Below are 20,220 nucleotides of genomic sequence, written 5' to 3'. Positions count from 1 at the left end.
CTTTTTTTCAAACTAGAAATCCGACTCGTAGCCGAGGTGAGCCGAGTCGAGCCGAGCCGAGCCGAGCCGGACTCTTCTCATGGAACCGTTCTGGTACGCGCGCTCGGTTGCGCACCGAGCAGCCAGCGCCGATCCTGGGCTACAGCCGCCGCCTGTTTCACTTGGTCGTCGGTGGAGGAGGAGGAAAAGGAGGAGGGGGGGGCGATCTGGATCTGCTCGTTGCCAACACGTGAGCTGAGCCTTTGAGACGACTTTATCGCGGATTTCCACGAGCAGCCTCGTTATTTTCTCTGCGCGTTGACGGCGCGCTCGGATGTTTGTTTGTTTGTTTTTTTTCTTTCCCTCCCTTGCCCCCCCACCGCCTCCCCCTTTCCGTCGGTCGGTCGGTCGCTCTCCGTATCCACCGCTCCGCCTTCGCCACCCTCCACCCCCCTCTCTCTCACCACCACCGCCACCCCCCTTTTCGCAACATTGACGCAACCAAAAAAAAAAAAAAAAACACGCGCTGGAACAAAAGAAACAACTTCCTTGAAGCTTTGCTGAAACTGCACTTGGTCAGAGAGACGAGGCACCCCGCGGAAGGATGGACGGATGGATGGATGGGAACGTCGAGGTGAGGGTGTCACCGGTGGCCGACTGGCAGCGGAGGGGTAGTGGTGGTGGTGTAGTAGTGGTGGTGGGAAGAGATGCAGGGGAGCAGTCCGGGAAGGCGTACGGGGCGCATCGAGTGAGTGCCATTTATAACCAGCGAGTGGAGTCATTTCAACTTTTTGTGACCGTGAGAGAGAGAGAGAAAGAGAAGTTGGACTGTGACGGTAAAGTCTCGGAGGCTTGTTGTTCCTGTTTTATTGTTTGGCGTATCCGTCCGCCGTAAACACGCAACGCGAAGTGGAGTTCCCTGAGAGGTAGTGTCGAATTGGAATTGACGGAGAATAAGTTGAGGAGCGTGTGTGTGTGTGTGTGTGTGTGTGTGTGTGTGTGTGTGTGTGTGTGTGTGTGTGTGTGTGTGTGTGTGTGTGTGTGTGTGTCCATTGTGGTGCTGGTGTAAAGCTATAGTGAGCTCTCTGCTGCTTCTTCTTTTTCTGCTTCTCTTTTTTTCTCCCTCTCCCAACAGTGTGTCATGACGGAGCCGCTGACAACAAGGCTGTAACTGTCAGTGCAACAGACGTGTGTATGTATGTGTGTGAGTGTGTGTGTCGGGGCGGGTTGTTGCGTGGAAAAGCAGTTTACGCGAGGTGAGGAGCCACTATCCCGGCGTTGTGTAGCGACGAGGCGTCCGCACGTCGCCCCCACCCCCGGCTACCAGTTTATTATTGTTATTCGCTGAGCGGCTTGGAGCGTTCGCCGGCTGCACGAAGCTCCTGGAAATGAAAACATTTGGAAAATATCGATTTCCACAATTGGAGCAAAGTGTCGCCTTCTTTATTTCGTTTTTTTTTTTTTTTTTTTTGATGGGACGTGTGTAACTTTGGTTTGCGAGGTGTTGTTGTAGATGGTTGTTTGTTGGCTGTGTGTGTGTGTGTGTGTGTGTGTGTGTGTGTGTGTGTGTGTGTGTGTGTGTGTGTTTGTGTGTGTGTGAGGGGGGGGGGGTGTCGCTGCCGCTTTGTCGCCTCGGTGTTTTCGCTGCGTGAACAAAGGGCTGGATGGAGTAGTCGGCTCGGCACGGAGCGTCGGTGGAAGAGGCAGGCGGGCTGTTTACAATAATAACACGGGCGCCGTGACGTCACAGCCGAGCGACAGCTCCGCCGGGCCAATGGCGGCGCAGCTCCGCCATCAGCAACATGCTATATTTGGAAAGCGGTTACATCATTTAGGAATGGCGGTTGCCTGTGCAAAGGAGGGGGGGGGGGGTTGGGAGGGCGGGACTTCCGCTGGGATTTTCAATTTGTAGTCCAGAAACAGGACAATGAGTTCATCGGCTCCCTGCGTCTCCTTGCAGCAATAAGTCTGGGGTTTATTTTATTATTATTATTATTATTATTATTATTATTATTATTATTATTATTATTATTATTATTAATAATAATAATAATAATAATAATAATAATAATAATAATAATAAAAATGATAATAATAATAATGAAAACAAGAACCTGCCTGCAGGTGCGAAGTCATAGGAAATGCATGCTCAAACTGTCCTTGTATTTTTAGGTGTAGCGTTAAAAAATATTGCTTTTGGTTGTGTCATAACAAAACAGGCATGAGCAGGTATGATTTAATAAAGCACTAACCTCTAGAGCAGGGGTGGGCAAACTTTTTGACTCGTGGGCCACAATGGGTTCTAAAATTTGACAGGAGCAGGAGCAGATGGATGGAATATATTGATGTCCTACCTCATAGGAGAAAAAAATATATCATGGGATGTGTATAAAACGTGATTTAATGTCAATAGTTAACAAAGTTACAACAAAACGTGTGTTTGAAGCCCCGCAGTATTTAGCTCTTTACTGAAATGACTCCTAAAACACTGAAAAACTGTGAAAAACTATAGCTATTTTATGACTTAATTACTATTAATAGAATTTCATCAAGTTCGGCAGGCCAGATTAAATAGCATTACAGGATGCACATGACCCCGGGCCGTAGTTTGCCCATGGGTGCCCATTGCGGACAATGTGAGTATCTTTAAACAGAGTTATTCTAGGCTTTATGTCTAAAAGCACCAGGAAACACCAGGGTAATTCCTGTTTGGTTTTCATGTGTATACAATTTTTTTTTTTTAGCAATAAATAAATGTTTACAAAGCTGCTGAGCACTGGGCATGTGGAGAGAACTGTTGGCAGGTGTAGCCGGAGAAGTAGTGACAGTTTGCTATCAGCCTTCTGCTGCCCTTATGCCCCGAGAGAAAATCTAAATCTGCTATACCATTGTAGATTTAACAACAAGAGAGAGCCCGCCAAGTTGACACCAACAGAGCGGAAAGTTATTCTCGCTGATTGATCTTTTGTCAGAGCGAGTCTTGAGCTCGGCCGCACAGATAATCTTTGACAAGAACTTTCACCAGCTGCACTCTGAGAAGCTTTAATTAGCAGTAGCAAAAGAAGATGTAGACCGCAGCAATAAAATGCACAGTGTGGTGACTGTGATTCCCTTTATTATCTCCTCCATCAAGTATTGCTGCGAGTTGTATTTTCTGATCACCGCTAAGTAGCTGTGTTAATTTGACGGGTGTGTGTTCTTATATTTCTTGGCCCGAGTTTAATGTTATGTCCCTTTGCGCTAAGGGTTATAGTCATTTTGAAAAAGAATCACGGCATTGAGACCTGAGACACCTTTTCCTCTATTGTCTTAATATTTCTAAATGATGTTTGGTTGAGTCAATACACAAAATTGTTGTTCAAATTGAGGCCAAAAAGGTGACAAATACATGTTTCAGTCATCGTGTAAGCGCAACGCAGCGAATTCTTTATCTGTGTTGTTACAACCACACCACTCATGTCACAGTCTTGGTAGCCTTTGTAATGACTTAACACCTTGAGCACATGTTAGCGTAGTTGAGGTTTCTATATTCCATCAAGCTTTATTTATTTATTTTCTGAAAGCGGAAGTGAGGAGAAATTTGTTTGTACATCTAGCCATCTTGAATAGCCGAATGCAATCATAGCTCTATTTGAGTTATATTAGTTTTTACCTAAAACTGTGTGTGCAGCACTGCTATTGCAATTGCAAATCAAGGAAAACGGTCTCAACCTGCTGCATCAGTAAAATTAATGATTTTACAACGATGCATAGTACCGATGATTCAATGCATAGTCATATTCAGATTTTGTGCAATAGAAATGTTTTGTGGGACAGTCTAGTGGAATGCTTTTGAAACTTCAGGGTTCTTTAGTAACGTCCGGCCTGAGCTTTGCCTCAGTGAGGGAAATTCATATTTAAAAAAAAAAAAATCATTTTGCAGAACACCTCTCTCCTACTGTGACTGTGTGTTTGCAAAATGTTATATCGAGTTAGGGGAAGTTGTCAGCTTACTTTCAGTTTCCATGGCAGGGGTTTGAATCCTGCTGTAAATCTGCTATTCAATTCAATTCAAATGTATTTCTTTTAACACATCCGTCATTAATTGTGAAGTTTAGACTGTGAGGACAAATATTCTTAATAATCAGGTTTCGGGCGAGGGGTGGGAATGAAATAAATAAATAGTGTCGCTATCATCTGTGGTCCCAAACCAATTGGTCGAGGCCTCTCTGTAACCCTGCATGCTGGGATTAGATAGTGCTCGCGTTTAGCCCTCTCCATAATCCCTCGCAGAAGTCTGCCTCTGTGAAGAAAAAAAAAGTCATGTGGGATGCCGACAATTGTCGAGATAAAACAAAATTCCTACCGCAGTATGGAACTTTTTGCGGGTGGTGTGACAATATTACCACAGAAAATATCGACGGTGTTTGTTTGGAGGGGAAAAGTCAGACTAAATGGATTCATACGTGTTGGTGAAGTTGGTCAGATATGTTTAAATCAGGCATAATTTTGATTTCACAAAATGAGATTTTTTTCACACGGAGGAGAGAAATTTGAAAATGCATTTGATCTTGCTTTGTCGCATCTCTTGAAGTGTGTGTTCAAGCAGCAAAGATTCTCTTGCTCTTGGTACCGATGCTACTATATTCTCTCCTTATTCGTCTCAAATTTGTGAAGCATCTTCAGGCGGCTCATAGAATTATATTCCCTTAATCGAATTGGCCTGTCTGTAAGATTACACAGAGGCTAGATATAGAAAAAGAAAAATTGCATCTGAATTTTATTGACCTCACATGTGATCCCATTTAGCAGGACTCTACCATTAGGGTCTATTTTGGAGTATTTTGCTTAGGATTGTAGTGGAAATTAGTTACAAAGCAAAACGAGAAGTTGTGTTTTCGACATTTTTTTTTTAATGACGGCATATTTAAACGTGACAATAAAAGGTTTGTTTGTTTGCTTTCTCTCTGGCACCCCGGCGCTAATGTGACCGCAGCACGCTGCCTTTGTGCTCGCCGGGGTCAGAGGTCTCTGTTGTGTTTTCAGGGTGACCTGCTAGCGACTATTAGCCATTGATAAATGTAATGTCCCACAAGTGTGCAGGCCAGACCCCTCCAAAGGGGGAGGTGTCACAACACGCCCCACACTAACCTCGCAGCCAACCCCACCTCAAGTAAGGCGCGCACACACACACACACACACACACACACACACACACACACTCCTGCCTGCTGACAGGAGCACAAGGGGGCAGCTGCTACAGATGTCTCATAGAGAGAGGGGGAGGGGAACAGAGGAGACATCAATAGAGAGGCTCTCTCTCTCTAGTATAGAGTTCTCAGTGGGGCTCATTGTGTTTTCTAAGGACTCTGGATCGGGCCACATTAATATAGTAAGTCCATGGTCTCTTACACTCGGTGCTGTTGTTGCTCATTTTATCTTCTTCACTGCTTGGCTGTTGCTTTAATTGCTTCTTCGGTGCACTTCTTCTCAATTTTCTAAGGTACATATTCACGCAGATTTATAATTGAGATGAGAACTCATGAATAAGATACTAAAGAAAGATGTGCTAGAGGTTGTAACCCCACACAGTCTCAGCCTTGAGAGTTTTGTTTATTTTGCAAAAAGTGCAGTTAAAGTAACTTTATGTGGAACTGCAGCAAAACAGCTCTTAAGTTGGAGGGGGTGTAAGAGTCATCACACTTTCATTTATGCAATACAAGAATCATAGGACCACAGCTGACCATGTATGCTCTTATTGCAGTCAGAACCTAATACTTCTATGACAAAGTGTGGTCTCAGTGTGTGTATCACACTTACACCAGGAGTGGAAATGAAATTACCTGCTACTAATTTTGGTCACATTGAAGCTGCAAGGCCTTTTGCACTCGTGCTCATTTGATATCTGTCTATTTGTCCTTTTCAAGTGGTTCAGACGTATCGTTCAGTTGGTGTTTGATGCCTTATTGACTTCCTTAAACGGCAACGGTCTGATTTTGAGCCGGTAACTCGCACTGAAAGCGAGGGTTTGGTTCTGAGCTGCGGGAGCGTCACGTGAAACAGAGATTATGCTACTCACTTATTTCCCTGTCAGTTGATGTGATGCAGTCCCATGTCTAGTGGTGGTGTGAAAGGCCATCTTTGAGTCACATGAGAGGAGGAGGAGAAGAAGAAGAAGAAGAAGAGAGAGACGGAGGGTGGGAGGGTTTGCAGGAGGGAGAGGGAACTCTGTAAAAACGCCTCCCCGAATGAGAAGCAGCTGAGTGTGGCAGTCAACCACGCACGCAAGACATCTAACATGAAATCAAATTACACCACAAGTCAAACTGCCCCTGCATGGCAACTTTTGCAGTGGCGGCAGCAGCGGCGTCGGTGCACTGTAGCCAAACGCCGCGGCGGGCGACAATGTGGCTCTTGTTCGGCCCCGTCGACCAGAAGACCAGGGGTGAAGCTCCACTTTGTCTCGACCCTCCCTAATGAAGAGATGCATTATGATGTGATTTCATTTGGGTCCCACAGAAAAAGCTGCTGCGGATAACGGAGCCGTCTGAGTAGCACGGCTCATTTGTGTAGTGACATGTGACTCGTGTTTTCGTGAGTCATAAGGATCTCCTGCCTAATGGAAGGCAGTGTGTGCTCATGTGACGGTGACACAATGTGGGATGAACTGTAGTAGTATTCAGCGCCGCTCAGCCCGGCTACTGTTTGGCGCTGCTGCCACCGCCGCCGCCGCCGACCCGTGAGTGACTTTTCGTCTAATTTTTTTTTTTTTTTTGGCTTAAGGAAACTAAACAAACCACAATCTCCATTCAGGGCCTTTGTGAGACATTTACGCCGTCCACTTTGCACAAACTACGGTCAGAATCCTCACCGACGCGTCCATCCGCAAGAGCTGTAGTAAATGCTGCCTGTGCGTGTAAATCGCGTCGTGCGCGCGCGTGTGTGTGTTTGTGCGTGAGGAGTGCATCATGATCTTCCCCATGGTCACAGTGGTGTTTTTTTGCTGGCTCATCCCTGCCTCTCCACATGCCTGCTTAACAACACAGAGCTCCTCCTTACTGGCTTCCTGTCCAAACCAGTTTATCTGTAAACAAGTGTGTTTTTTTCCTCTCCACCCCATTGTCCACACTACAACCAGAATGCATACACAATGGGTGCCCTCTCTCTCCCAGTCTGCTTTTGTACTCCAAAGCGAACAAAAAAAAAATGTTTTTACGATACCATGCACAGCAACGCGGTGAAGTTGCAAGCTTGTTTTGGTGTTAAAAGTACTCGTGTATGCCTTTTTTAAAATGCTGTCTGTAAACCTCCTTAAAGTCACGCAAAGACTCGCTGCTTGTACTCGTAATTTATTTTCCAACGTTAAACCTAACCGAGGCAAGCACTGGGGCTGTAGGTTAATGTTATGGACCGTCATTATGTGCGCATTGAGATGAAATGGCTGTCTCTGTTTATCTTGCCCCAAGTTGACTATGCTAGAGTAGATGTGATAACAGCAGGGTTATTGTGGCAGAGCGGGGCCCTTCCCCTGTTGTGCATGTATGTGGCAGCCTGTGTGTGCATACGTGGGGTTGCCTGGTTGACCCTAAACTAAACAATAAGTGACTGTGCTGTTTAATTTAGCCTTTTTGAAACGCCAGACATGCAAGTTCCCCTAAAATGTGTAGAAATAAATCTGTCAGATGTTCAGAAAGTAGTAAAACAAAAAAGGAAATTTCACCAGAATTAGAGCAAGCAATATGATGTCACGGAAATTTAAGATAAGGCCGCCTTGCCCTCGCTCAACTTTCCTCTGTCAAGCTATGGCAGCGTGTTTTCGACAAACGGTTGAAAATATGATTGAGCATGAAGGAGAACATGACTGCTGAGTGAGCTTTATGTCTTTAGCGGTCCCTCTGTGACTTGAAGTTGGGCCTTTTTTATTGCTTTTGGTTCACTGACATCCTTCATAATCTGATTTGCATCTCTAAGGCCTCAGGGGTAATCTCATCGATTCCCTTACTTCTTGGCCTATATTAATACACGTATACCAGACGCTGCTCTGCTGCCATCATTATTGTGCTATCTGCAGATAAGTGCTTGCTAACTATGTAAGGAAGAGGCTAACAAAACTGCTGCACGCAACATCAAGATAATGAAGAGACATTTTTGTAACAGTAAAAAATAAATCTAGAGCTACGTGCTAATTGGCCTGACAGTATGAATGTGAACAGTCACATTTCTAAAGGTATGTTTTATGAGTACAAAAAGTCTTTGACTAATCACATAAATGTAGGAAACAGAGTCCTATTTTCCCCCTGCAATGAGTTGTGGAAAAGTAAGTGGCCTGCCCACGTAAAGTACCTAAAAATTATACCTTAGCATCTTCCTATAGTGTTACATTCCAGGGTAAGATGGAAAGTCCCTGATTACGAATAATCAGCTGGTCGGCTTGCATTAGCTCATACATTTTTATCCAGGTTGACTGAGAGCTTAAGCAGCAAGGCCTATTGTAGTTGAGTTGTGTAACTCCAAGGGGTGTGCTTTAGCGTAACCTTTATGAGAGTAGTACACCAAATGACTCCTCAGGCAGCAATACATTTCTTTTTTTCAGCATTTTATTCATAGATTTTCAGCATTTAGGTAAATAGAAAGTCGCACAACTATATATAAAAAAGAATAGTTTGCATAGCGGCATGAATGAGCTAAGACAGATGATCTGCAACAAATCGACTGGCATGGTAAAAAATCTGCTGTGATAAGGCGCAATATATACCAAAATTACTGCGCCAGCAGCCGGATCTTGCCAAAGGCTGCAGAGCTGAGAGACCCTCGTGTCGGCTCCTCTCCACGTGCAATAAATAGGGGGGAACTTCTGCTAGACATGTCTGAAAAAGAAAGGCACTTGCAACACGCGTGGCACACACTTCTTTTCAAGACGTGGGATGCGATGTGTCTCTAATGGGCCGTGTATGACGGCCTAATGTCATTGATTTTATTTCATTGCACTCATTCCACCGAGGCTCCACGTTCTGTGGGCATAGATTTGTTACGATTATCATTTTTATTCAAAGCACTCCAGCGATTCTCAGCAGACACTAGATGCTATCGGAATCAAATAAATGTGTGAGCGGCGTGAAATGTGTTTGAATAAAATATATTTTAATAAGTTGGACGTAAGGGATTTCTGTTTTTGCATGCAGCATGAGACCTAAAGAGTTAATTTGACCCTCTCTGGCTGAGCGCTGCGTGGGCTGCGAGATCATTCGAGAGTGCATTTTCACCGTCCAATCAGCGGCGCGGAGCTCACTCGGCGCTCGGCCAGTCAGCGGAGTGGGAGGCTCTATCGAATTTGAATGAGGAGTGTATCTTTCGGCGCCATTTTCGAGTGAGCAGCGATTGCCTCAGCAGCTGCGGAGAGAGGATGCTGCCAACACCGAGAGCTATCGCAGAGCGAAGGGGGTGGGGGGAGAAGCCAAACGTTCAAAATTGAGACTGCGCTTCTTCTTCTTCTTTTTTCCCCCCTCCCCTCCAAGACAGCGCCATCGCGCATTTTCAGCGGAACAGGTAACTGGAAGCCTTAAAGTGTTATTTTTTAAGTGCAATTTTTTTTTCCTTCTGTGTGTGTGTGTGTGTGTGTGTGTGTGTGTGTGTGTGTGTGTGTGTGTGTGTGTGTGTGTGTGTGTGTGTGTGTGTGTGTGTGTGTGTGTGTGTGTGTGGCGGCGGGGGTTGAATTGGAGGACGCGAATGGGAGCCGCCGAGCAGAGAGAGAGAGAAAATACGTGGAAGGAGGAGAGACCGACCGCGGCGAATGGGGGGTGGAGGTGGTGGTGGTGGAGGAGGAGAGACGTTAGCCATTTGGCCAGCCCTGCCAAAAAGCTTCTACAATTGCGAGCGGGCTGGGTTAGCCTGTTAGCATGGCGTGCTAGCGCGGTACAGATGGACGGTGTGACTTGGCTGCGCTGCGCTGTGACGGTTGAAAAGGGAAGGGAAAAAAAGTGCTCTCACCGTCGCTCCGTTTTATCCCGGAGATGAAAAGGAATTTATTTCGATTTTTATTTTTATTTTTTTTTAATGCGGAATAAGCATTTTTTCCCCCCTCCTCCTCTCATAGTGGAATGACCTCAACTTTTGACTTTAAATGAAAGTTTTTTTTTTCTCAAACATAGCTTTTTTTTCTCTCTTCTTTTTTCCCCCTCTTTTTGAGCGGGAGGTGCGATAGCAGCCAGACTCGAGCGGAGGGGAAGCGCAGTCGGCAGTGTCAACAAATGCACACGGCACCTCCACTGTGGCTTCGGAGGGAAGAAAAAAATCAATAGAGAGCGAGAGGGGGAGACTGAGACAGACAGACACGGTGCCTTTTCTTCGTCGCTTCACTTTTCTATTTTACCAAAACAGACTCTCTCTCTTTTTTTCTTTTTTTTTCTTTTTTTTACCGCCCTCTGCGTTGTTTCCTCATATATAAACGGAATAATATCCCTTTTATGCGAGCGGTTTTCACATTGCTTGACAGACAGAAAGGGAGGGAATAACTCGGGACTATTTGTCAAAATTGCTGTTTGACGTTAGTGACGCCCTCTTAATAACGAGAAGGATGGCGCTGTAAAAAAAATTTTTAGCGGTGCTTTTTTTTTTTCTTTTTTTTTTTCTTTTTTTTTCTTTTTTTTTTTTGCGCAACTCCAGTCGAAGTCCGGCGAGCTGCGCCCCGTGTCACAGACTCGGAGAATTCTATTTTTCCATCTCTTATTCGAAACGTTTTGCTGCACAGTATCAGCGGCTGATTAGTTCCTCGTTTACGTAATGACAAGTCAGGGGGTTGCAGTTTCTGATGGTTTGACATTTCGTGGCTCCGCGAAACGTTAGTCGAACGACTCCCGCGGCCGTTAACGATGCAATAAATTTCAATTACTTGGTAAGTTTGGAGGAGAAAGAAAACGGGGGGGGGATGCTGGTGACTTGCAGCGACTGTGGTGGTGGTGGTGGTGGTGGTGTTGGGCGGGGAGAGGGGATTACGGTTCGTCTTGGTTTTGAGAGGGGTTTTTTTTCCCCTTGGTCCATGGCTCTCGAAGCTTTCACCCTTGATCGTGTGGCTCTACCTTTCTATGAGAAGCACATTCAAATACGCTGGGAAGAAGGCAGACAGGCAGGGAGGGAGGGAGGGGGGGGAAAAGCTGGCACAACGGAATTGGCCATTAATTACAAGAGCTTGTTATTGGCGCCTAATATTTGCTTTCTGATTGTTAAAATGAACGTGGTTTATGGAATAATAAGCTATAGGAAAGAGTGGGGCTCCATATAATTATGCTTTTGAACCCCCCCCCCACACACACACACACACACACACACACACACTTCCTTCTAAGTAGAGATCGGTTTAATGTGTTACATAATGCAAGGCCTCTCGATCCTTTACACTGTGTATTTTATTTGAACACATCCACATTGTAAAGGATAACGTTTGAGTTGTATTTATATTAAAAAAAAAAAAAAAAAAAAAAGACAAATTGAGTGCACATTGAAAGTTTGGCAGATGCCTCTTCTCCCCCCCACCCCTTTTCAGTGCATTTTTTAAAAAATATATATATACATCACACAACCTACTCCAGTCTAAGCCCTTCGCTGGATTTATTCATATAAATTTATATTTTGTTACACTTACTCCCAGGTTGTGTTTAAATAATTGCACTTTCACAGCCTTGTGGGGGGAAAGTGTCTTGGACATTGAGCTGTTTTCACTGTCGTCAAACTGTGGAGGAAATGGGGCGTGTGTTTTCCTCATTTGTATTATTTATTTATTTATTTTTGCAATTTTTATTTATTTGTTTATGCCATTAAAATGACCCAGCACCAAGTAAGGCTTTGTTTGCTCGTCTTACAGGCCATTGTGGTTAGTAGGAAACATGAGATAAGGGAAAGACCTTGTTTCACAGTCGCATCAGAGAGCAAATGGAGAAGGGCTGAGGAGGTAGTGTACTGTAAGATTTTATTTTTAATCTATTTTTTTTCTGATAGAAACTCTCCGGTGTATTTTAAAAAAAATAGATGTAAATTGTGACATATGGTTGTTTGCTTTAAAAATAATTTTTTTTGTCAAAATGTATTTTACACCAGGTGGTGTATTTAAAGTGGATGCACATTTTGACTGCAACCAAGTTCCCATTAATGTCTCAAAATGTTAAAAACCTTTTAGAATTCAAAAAAAGTCTTTTTGGCAAATTTACACATTGTTGTAGAGTGAGTGTGTTAGGTTTTAGGTCACCAACCCGAGTGTGGTGTATTTAAAAAAAAATAAAATAAATTAAAATTAAAATAGTCTGAAAAGTGGAGCCGCACCTTTTTAATGTATATGTCTTTATAAATACAGTGTTTGCTGATGTCTTGTGCACTTGGGGCATAAAGGCACATCTCCCAGTTATTTTACATGGTTAAAGATTTGCCAAAGTCAGTGAGTGGAAAAGTATTTTTCAAAAAATCACTTCTATTTTCAGTTTATACATTTGTGTATGTGGATTTTGCTATTCCTCTCACTATTGACCGTTTCTATTGTCGAGTTGGCACTTGTGCGTTTCATCAGACACTGTTCTGGTGCTCAGAGTTCATTTGCCTAAAATGCTACAGGTCTCGTGTCACTCCTCTGTCTTCTGCTATTTGCTTTTTTCACTGTCTGTGTGGAGCACCGTTGTGCTGTTTCAGACTGTTAGCATGACATTCTGTGACTCATCATTCTGTCTTCTCAGACCCCTCCGGCAAAATGGGCTCCCACCCCCATTTCCTGGTGAAACTGTGCCTCTCTTCTTGTACTTGCTCACATGTGTTGTAGCTGGGCTGCAGAGAACCCCCACCCTTCCCTTCCTTCTTTCTGCACCACTCAGCACAAACTTTATAGAATTCGAAATTGCAGCTATGGGGACATGTTTTCACACGTTTCTCTTTACTTAATTAGAGGCTCTTGTTTAAGACTAAACCTTTGGCAGATTTAATTATAATTTGTCAGATCATTTCATGTGCATCAGTAATCTTTCTTGCACACCAAGTGTGTGCATTGGAGAATTGAGCTTTGGTCTAGGTAGACCTAACATTATGTGACTTTCTTTTCTGTTTGAAAAATAGTGAAAATGATTTTGTATGCTTTATTTTGAATACATGTTTAAGGTTTCAGTCTTTGGCACTTTTTCTGTACATAAAAATATTTTACATTTACCTGGATGTGTGAAAACAAAATGTGCTGCTGAACTACAACGCTGTTTCAGCCGCTAAATTTTAATCATCCTAGAACACATCCATACGAGGGCTTTCAGCAATTTAGATAAATTGTCACTGCTGTTGTGGCTGAGTGAAATTCACCACATTTTCACTGAACACAGGAAAATCATGCTGGTTGAATTTTTTGCAGCCCACTGAGATCATCTGCTGTGGGCAGTGGTGTAATTAAGGCGCAATTGATCTACGTAGAAAAAAAATATTTTAAAATGCAGAACATATTTTCACCGTAAACCAGATTTTGACTGCATTTATGGCACAGATCAACTTTTTTTTGGCTCTGTTTTTGTCAAGTGCCAACTCTTTATGTGTGGTTATTTTTGAAAGAATACTGGTTGTTACAGTGTGGGGCCATTCAGTGCTTTGTAATTAGATGTAGTCATAAGAGACCTTGCAACTTACACTAGCAGTGAGATTTGACAGCGAGGGTTTTGCAGTTTTACTACACTCCTAGTGCTGTCATTTGTGCTGACCCAGCATTTTTCGCTCTCACTCGGTGTGCTACATCAACCCAGAGTATTAACTAGTGAGCAGTCACCTTGCAGATATTTATCCGGGGGGGCTTTTATGCACCTTACTTAGTTACCACAACTTTGTTAACAGTTTACACTTAACCTGCTGTCACCCAGTCAGTGGTGTGCCTGGGTTGCAAGTGGTGAACAGATACTTTCACCCCTGGTGTGACCAACAGTCTGCCTGGTGGATCATTTTGTGCAGTGTGTAGTTTTTCTAAAGTCATTTTTTGAATGCATACCTGAGTAGATTCACATACTAGCAAATGTTGATCTGGTGGTGTGTAATTGTATTCAAACCGTGCTGTACGTGTGAGATGCGTCAAACCAGGGGAGGATGTGGGTGGAATCAAGAATAGTTGAGACTTGTATTTTCTTTTAATTGGTGTAGTTTGAAATAATTCAACACACCAGAGATCTTAAGGCTGAAAATGTTTCCCTTTTTAGCCACATGTGCTTTACCAATTCTTTTTCACAGACTGTGATATAAAAAATATATATTGCCAGCATATGGTATGTTATGTTGGAATTTCCCCCTTTTTTTGTAAAATGATTGTGATAATTTGCCCACCCATATCCCGACACCTAGGCGTTTTAGTGAGTATTCTTGCACACTGACGTTGGTGCAGTGAGTTTATGGGTGTGTCACTTAACTTTCTCTGTGAGGTTGTACTTCCCCTTTTGTCTCTCAGCCTCGTGTGTGCACAGAAATTCAAAATGCACACCTTTATCTGTTCTGAGAGGGGAAAAAAATCACTATGGTCAGTAGTCATGTAAGAACAAATGAGGTCGTAGTGGACACATTTTCCAATCCTGGCTTGTTTAGAAGGCTGAAGCTATTTTTTTATTTTTTTATTTTTTTATTTTTTTGAATAGTTGAAATGTACTGGTCAGTCGTAAATGCGAGTCCCCGGGTCGTCCCTGCAATTGCATCACAGTGAGCTGCTCTGTCTGCATCCTGTTTATTGCTGCTCTGCTGCAGGAAGTGCGAGAGGAGGCACAATATGGCCGGAGAGATCTGAAATTAATTTTGTGTAGGAGTGATGTGATTTTTGAAACGCATTGTTTACACTGTCGTGGCAAGTACAGTAATTGTGTGTTGGTGCAAAAATATTTTCCCAAATATACGACACAGGCTGCCATGTTTGGATGACTGACACTAACGGTCAGCTCCAGGCGGATGTTCAAACGGTTCCCTTGGTTCCCTTTTTTTTTTTTATCGTAAGTGGTTCAAATGATTTAAAGTCATGAAACCTTTCCGAATTGAAAATGTATGGATTTATTTTAATTAATCTTATCCCGTAAACCAAGTTGCAATTTTTTTTGTAATTTTATTTTCCTTGTTGACCAACCACTACACTTCAGTACTTACCCACACACCATGTAGGACATTTCTCGTGGTTATTATTATCCATACGTACACACACACATCCGACGCCCTCTCAAAAATAGTCTTCTAGATAATTTTGGACATTGTGTGTCACCGATCATCTGAGCGGAGATAAAGCGGCGCTGCAAACCTGCAGGTTTGCATGAATGACTCAGAGGTCACTCTCTTATCTGGCTTGCGTTGTCCTGTGAAAAAGATGGCTCATAGGCTCCAGTGCGTTTCCACGTGTTCCGAGCTGGCTCGAGCTTTTACATAACCTCAGATGCTGCCCGTTGCGTTGCCGGACATCGATTTGCTTGGTGAAAAAATGTATTCATGGAAATTTGTATTAATTTCTGAGGTAAACGTGTCCTGTAACGGTGTTGGTTTGCGTATGGAGTCAGTGGTGTAATCATTTGTAAAAGGCTCACACGTGCTGGTCCTTTCTGTGTGTGTGCGTGCGCGTTTTGAAATTCAGCTTTACACCTCGGTGGATGAAAAATAATTTGATCAACTTGTGGCACAGTGGATAAAGTGTGTGTTCGCTGTCTGTCCACTGTTTAAACAGAACACACTCGGCCAGCCTGCTAATCTAGTGTCAACATTTCAAGTGATATATTTGTACATTTTATTGAGGAGTTGAAGAAATAAAATAAAATAAAAAAAATAATATTAATACTGAGATTTGAATGAGCATCCAGGCAGTCCTGTGCACACTCCTGCAGCTCACTGCGGCTGCTCGTGGCCCCTTCCGCCGCGTCTGCTGCTGCCGCTGCCGCCGCCGCTGCTTCCACCAAGAAGGAGACGCTCTAATGTGGAGCAGACGAGGCCGTCCAGGGCCACTCGCGGGGAGGTGACGAGTTGTCATGTCGACGGCCTTGTACCCGATTGGGGTGTGGGAGGTTGCCTGACCTTCGACCCCCGGGGGTCAGGTGACTCTTTGAGGCCATTGTGTCGGGAGCAAATGTCGTCGGAGCGGGTTAAAGAGGCCGAGCAGCGAAGGTGACGTGTCTGGGCATGCTTCCTTAAAAGAGAGAGAGAGAGAGAAGGGGGGGGGGGGGTTAGGAGAGGTTAGAGTCACTGATACCAACGCTCCACATCAACACATGCAGGAGCAAAATCACCGGGGCTTCAATGGCGACGTGTTTCGTTTGTGTGCTTATTTTAGAATTTAAAAAAATATATTTTTATGAATTTATTTTTGTTCTTCTTGTTTGTCCTTCAGGTCTATTCATGCGATAGTTTGCCAACACTTGCCTGTTACGTTGCATTGATAAGCTGGAAAATAAAATGTTGCCACTGCATGACATGACATGAATTACAATTTTTATTTATTTTTTCCTCCCACATTGTTTCTTTTTTTCTTTCTTTTTTTCCATTTGAAAAGCTCAGATCAGATTGTTTCAGATGTTGCTAGATGCAAGATTACACCTCAGTTCCTTTGTGTTGCACACAGCTTTTAATAGGTGTGCAATATTTTCGCAAATATTTCTATATGTAATATTTGTTCACTGTGTGAATTGTTAACTTTTAGTAATTTAGAGCCTTTTTATCTTCTTCTTTTCTTTAATTATAACATGCTTTTAAATGGCTCTGGTCCAACTCACAGAAAAACCCCCTGACCTCACTGACCTCTGTGTCCTCCCACCTCCCAGACTCTGCATGACAGTGTTGTCCTTGTCACGACTGTTGTATTAAGCATTGAAAGACAAATGTACATAGTAAAGCAAGTGACTATGTCAGTAGCAATAGAGTCAATTGACCCGAGGCTTTCAGTTCAAGACATTTTAGTACAACCATATGTACGTATGCAGATGTATCTATAAAGAGAGAGAGAGAATGCATACATACACACACACACACACACACACACACACACACGAGAAGGTGATAGAGTTTTTGCAGCCGTCTTTCACCCTGTAAACGACACCACATGGTTCTGTTACTGACCTGATGACAGTCATTTTTCAATTTGCCTCTGGAGTGAAAAACTATTGCCTAATTATTTGCTGGGTTTTTTTCTCCCCCTTTTCTTTCTTCCTTTTTAACCGTCGCTTTCTTAAGTAAGCACTAAAATTACTTGCAACTTTGCATAATGAGCCACTACCCCTCTTAGTCAGGACACACACGCATCAGCATTTCTCATTGTAGGTGTTCTGGCAAGACAAAAGATACAGTAATATAATTGTATTATTTTTTACTTTAATTGTAAAATTCTTGTTGGTTTCTTTATTGACCCATTATTTAGGGGAAAGGGACAAACGGGTCTTCTTTACACCCGATTGTCCCTTTGGGATAGTTCTCATCAGACTGTTTACACCTTGTGCTGATATTTGCTCTGGAGTGATCCGTAGACGGATCGCACGTCAGAAAGAAACCCATCCGTACCTGCGTTACGTGTGAATCATAACTTTTGGCTCAACACACCCTTGTTTGGATTTTGCAGCTACCGCCACAAGGTCAAAAGGTTCCAATTCCAGGCCGAGCTATTGTGCCACACCGTTTCCCGGCAACCACGTGAATCAAACGCGGTGGCCCACTGAGGAAGTACAGCGTGTCATGAAGTGGTCCACCTTCCACGTGTTTATTTAAATCCTATGTCGAAGTAAAGGAGGGAAGCTGTGTGTGTGTGTGTGTGTGTGTGTGTGTGTGTGTGTGTGTGTGTGTGTGTGTGTGTGTGTGTGTGTGTGTGTGTGTGTGTGTGTGTGTGTGTGTGTGTGTGTGTGTGTGTGTGTGTGTGTGTCGCCGTGACCCCTTCACATTGCCCAGGACATGCAAACATCACGCAAGTCTCACTCATTTGCATTGCAGCGCTACGTGTGATGCTCCATAGGATGACTTTGACTGAGTGCAAACAAGTTCACAGCAACACATAATGTCAAGTGTGTGTGTTTGGTTTCAGTTCATATCAACCGGAGTTTTTTGGATGTGTGTGTTTTTGCGGATTGTTTTCTGCACTGCCTTTGTGTGTCGTGGAGGAACTCTGCAGGATATTTTTGGCATTTTCAGGGCCGGTGCTTCCTTCAGTACCGCAGGTTGCCTCATTCAAACCACATTTAAATGGACAAACTATTCATGCACTTTATACTGAAATAGGTATTGTCAGTGTATCGGTTTTGCAAATTACGATGGCTGAAACGTACTCGCCGTGTGACGGTATCGATTAATGCTGCGGTTTGAGATCACGTGAACGTGACTTTGTGGTCATGTGGTTGCAGTATCACAACTACGAGGATCAGCTGACTGTTTTCTCTGTCTTATCTCAATTCACACAAGTTGGCCTTCAATAAATCCACAAACCGACTTTTTTTTTTTTCTTCCTGCTTTTAGCACACTGTCTGGCCAGTTAAGAGGCAAAAAAAATCGCAAGTTTTAGTCCACAGTGACGCAGCAGACAGCAGCGTGTCGACGCAGCCGTTGCAAAAGTTCTCGAGTGTGTTGAGTCAGATGCGCAACTCCAGCAGCTTTGGGATAAAACGGGAGGTGACACTGAGCCAGGTTAAGTGGGGAAATAACCGAGATCAAAACCAAAGCTTAAGGTGTGTTGCTAACAAGTTCCCCTCCGTATACTACACTAAGTAGCCATACTCATCCTGTTATTTAACCACCTAAACCCCCAACCCCCACCCCCGATCTATTTAGCTTTGACTGCGGTTGTATCTGGGCAGACTTGTTTCAAGTGCTCCAGGCGCTAGCTGCTGCTATCCCAGCACTGGAGACTTTGCATATAGGGAGCAGCAATTATAGCTAACACACTTTGAGTAGCATCTGACATGCAGGAAAACGACACGCAAATCATCAGAAGGTTTAACGGTGGGGGAGGGGAGTTGCTTATGTAACCACAACTTTATGGCAATGTCTTTTTGGTCACAATTCTATTTGACGCAGAACTATATACACACATGGTCTCCTGAGAATGACTAACCCGCCTTCTTTATGTGTGACTGTTTCAGGTGGTGCCTCCTCCAGGAGTGGACAGAAGACCCCACCACCACCACCACCACCACCACCCATGACGATTGCTGAGCCTCTCATGCTACATAGATGACGGTGAACGGCTCCATTGCCCCGTCTAGTAACAAGTCTGAAGGATGAAGGAGTGAGAAAATGAAAACAGGGAGACGATGGCGACAGTGGTGGTGATGATGATGATGATGATGATGATGATGTTGAAGTTGAAGATGGTGTTGGAGGAGCGCGACTGCAGTTCAGGCGATGCTGTAGCAGCACGGAATGGTTTGTGGGTTACAGTGAGATGCAGGCCATGCTGTGCTGCCGCAGTAAAGCTTTGAAAACGCAACCCCGGCTGTCGAGCCGCAGCCCGGCACTGGAGCGCACCGTGAAGTGAAGTGGCCGTCCCTCATGTCATCTCATGTCTGGCTCACGTTTATCCCCATGTCTCACCTGCTGGTCGCCCTACTGTAGCAGCACGTAAATATTGGAGTTAAGACTCTCACTGAAGCCTCCAGTATTGATCGTACTGCTGAAGCAAAGCTGACCATTTACAAGTGAGCTCGTCCCCCCCTTATATTAATGACCGTGAGTACAAACAGCTGTTTAAGTTGCATTTTAACAGTATGTTGCCTTGTCGAACATGTGCCATGTTTTTAATGTATATACTTTTCACTGTAATGGGGACATTTAAAGAAATAAAAATTGAAACGCACTTTTCTTTGTTGTATGTGTTTTTTAAGCAAGCCAAACTAACAGAACGCCACCCATACAGCGCTCAACACTGTTTTTCAGCCTCGATGCAAGTCCGACGCTGTAAACCAGGATCGTGTTCATGGTTCTGCAGAGAGAGACGCGATGCGCGCTGGCCTGCGTGGCCTCGTTGCTGCTACTGCTGCGCGGCTACATCTACGTCCGACTTCCCCACAATGAACCGTGACAGACTCGGCGTTCTAAAACTATTATCATAAATTCTATTTTTTTCGTTATATTGCTATTTTTAACTTGCCAAATGTCACGTATGATATGTTTTATCATCATTTTCGATTTTATCTCTTGAAGCGACTCATTCATTCTATTTAACCTTTTTTTGTTTGTTTGTTTGTTTTAAATAAACTGCCCCATACCTATTCAATTTGATGCCTATATCTTTATAATTCCGTTTGAAGGGATAACGGCGTATTTCTAAGG

The 20,220-nt window shown here is 43.7% G+C and overlaps 1 protein-coding gene and 1 long non-coding RNA gene across 2 annotated transcripts in view; both read left to right on the top strand.

The window, feature by feature from the left end:
- Positions 1–576: 576 nt before the first annotated feature.
- The window catches only part of spryd7b (SPRY domain containing 7b), a 28,050-nt gene continuing 8,406 nt past the window's right edge, over positions 577–20,220 (top strand). Inside the window, exon 1 of the mRNA XM_076014625.1 lies at positions 577–613. Within this exon, the coding sequence (XP_075870740.1) occupies positions 592–613 (22 nt within the window). The 5' untranslated portion in view covers positions 577–591. The remainder of the gene's footprint in view (positions 614–20,220) is intronic.
- On the top strand, positions 2,075–19,742 carry LOC142880649 (uncharacterized). The gene is made up of 2 exons (XR_012925455.1): positions 2,075–9,504; positions 19,032–19,742. It is a non-coding gene; the product is annotated as an uncharacterized LOC142880649 (long non-coding RNA).

The sequence above is a fragment of the Nelusetta ayraudi genome, unplaced genomic scaffold (assembly GCF_046127955.1).
Source record: "Nelusetta ayraudi isolate G7.1 ecotype Tasmania unplaced genomic scaffold, CSIRO-AGI_Nayr_v1 ptg000169l, whole genome shotgun sequence".
In the NCBI taxonomy this organism is placed as follows: Eukaryota; Metazoa; Chordata; class Actinopteri; order Tetraodontiformes; family Monacanthidae; genus Nelusetta; species Nelusetta ayraudi.
Note: the sequence above shows the minus strand (reverse complement) of the source record. Positions and strands in the feature narration are given on the sequence as shown.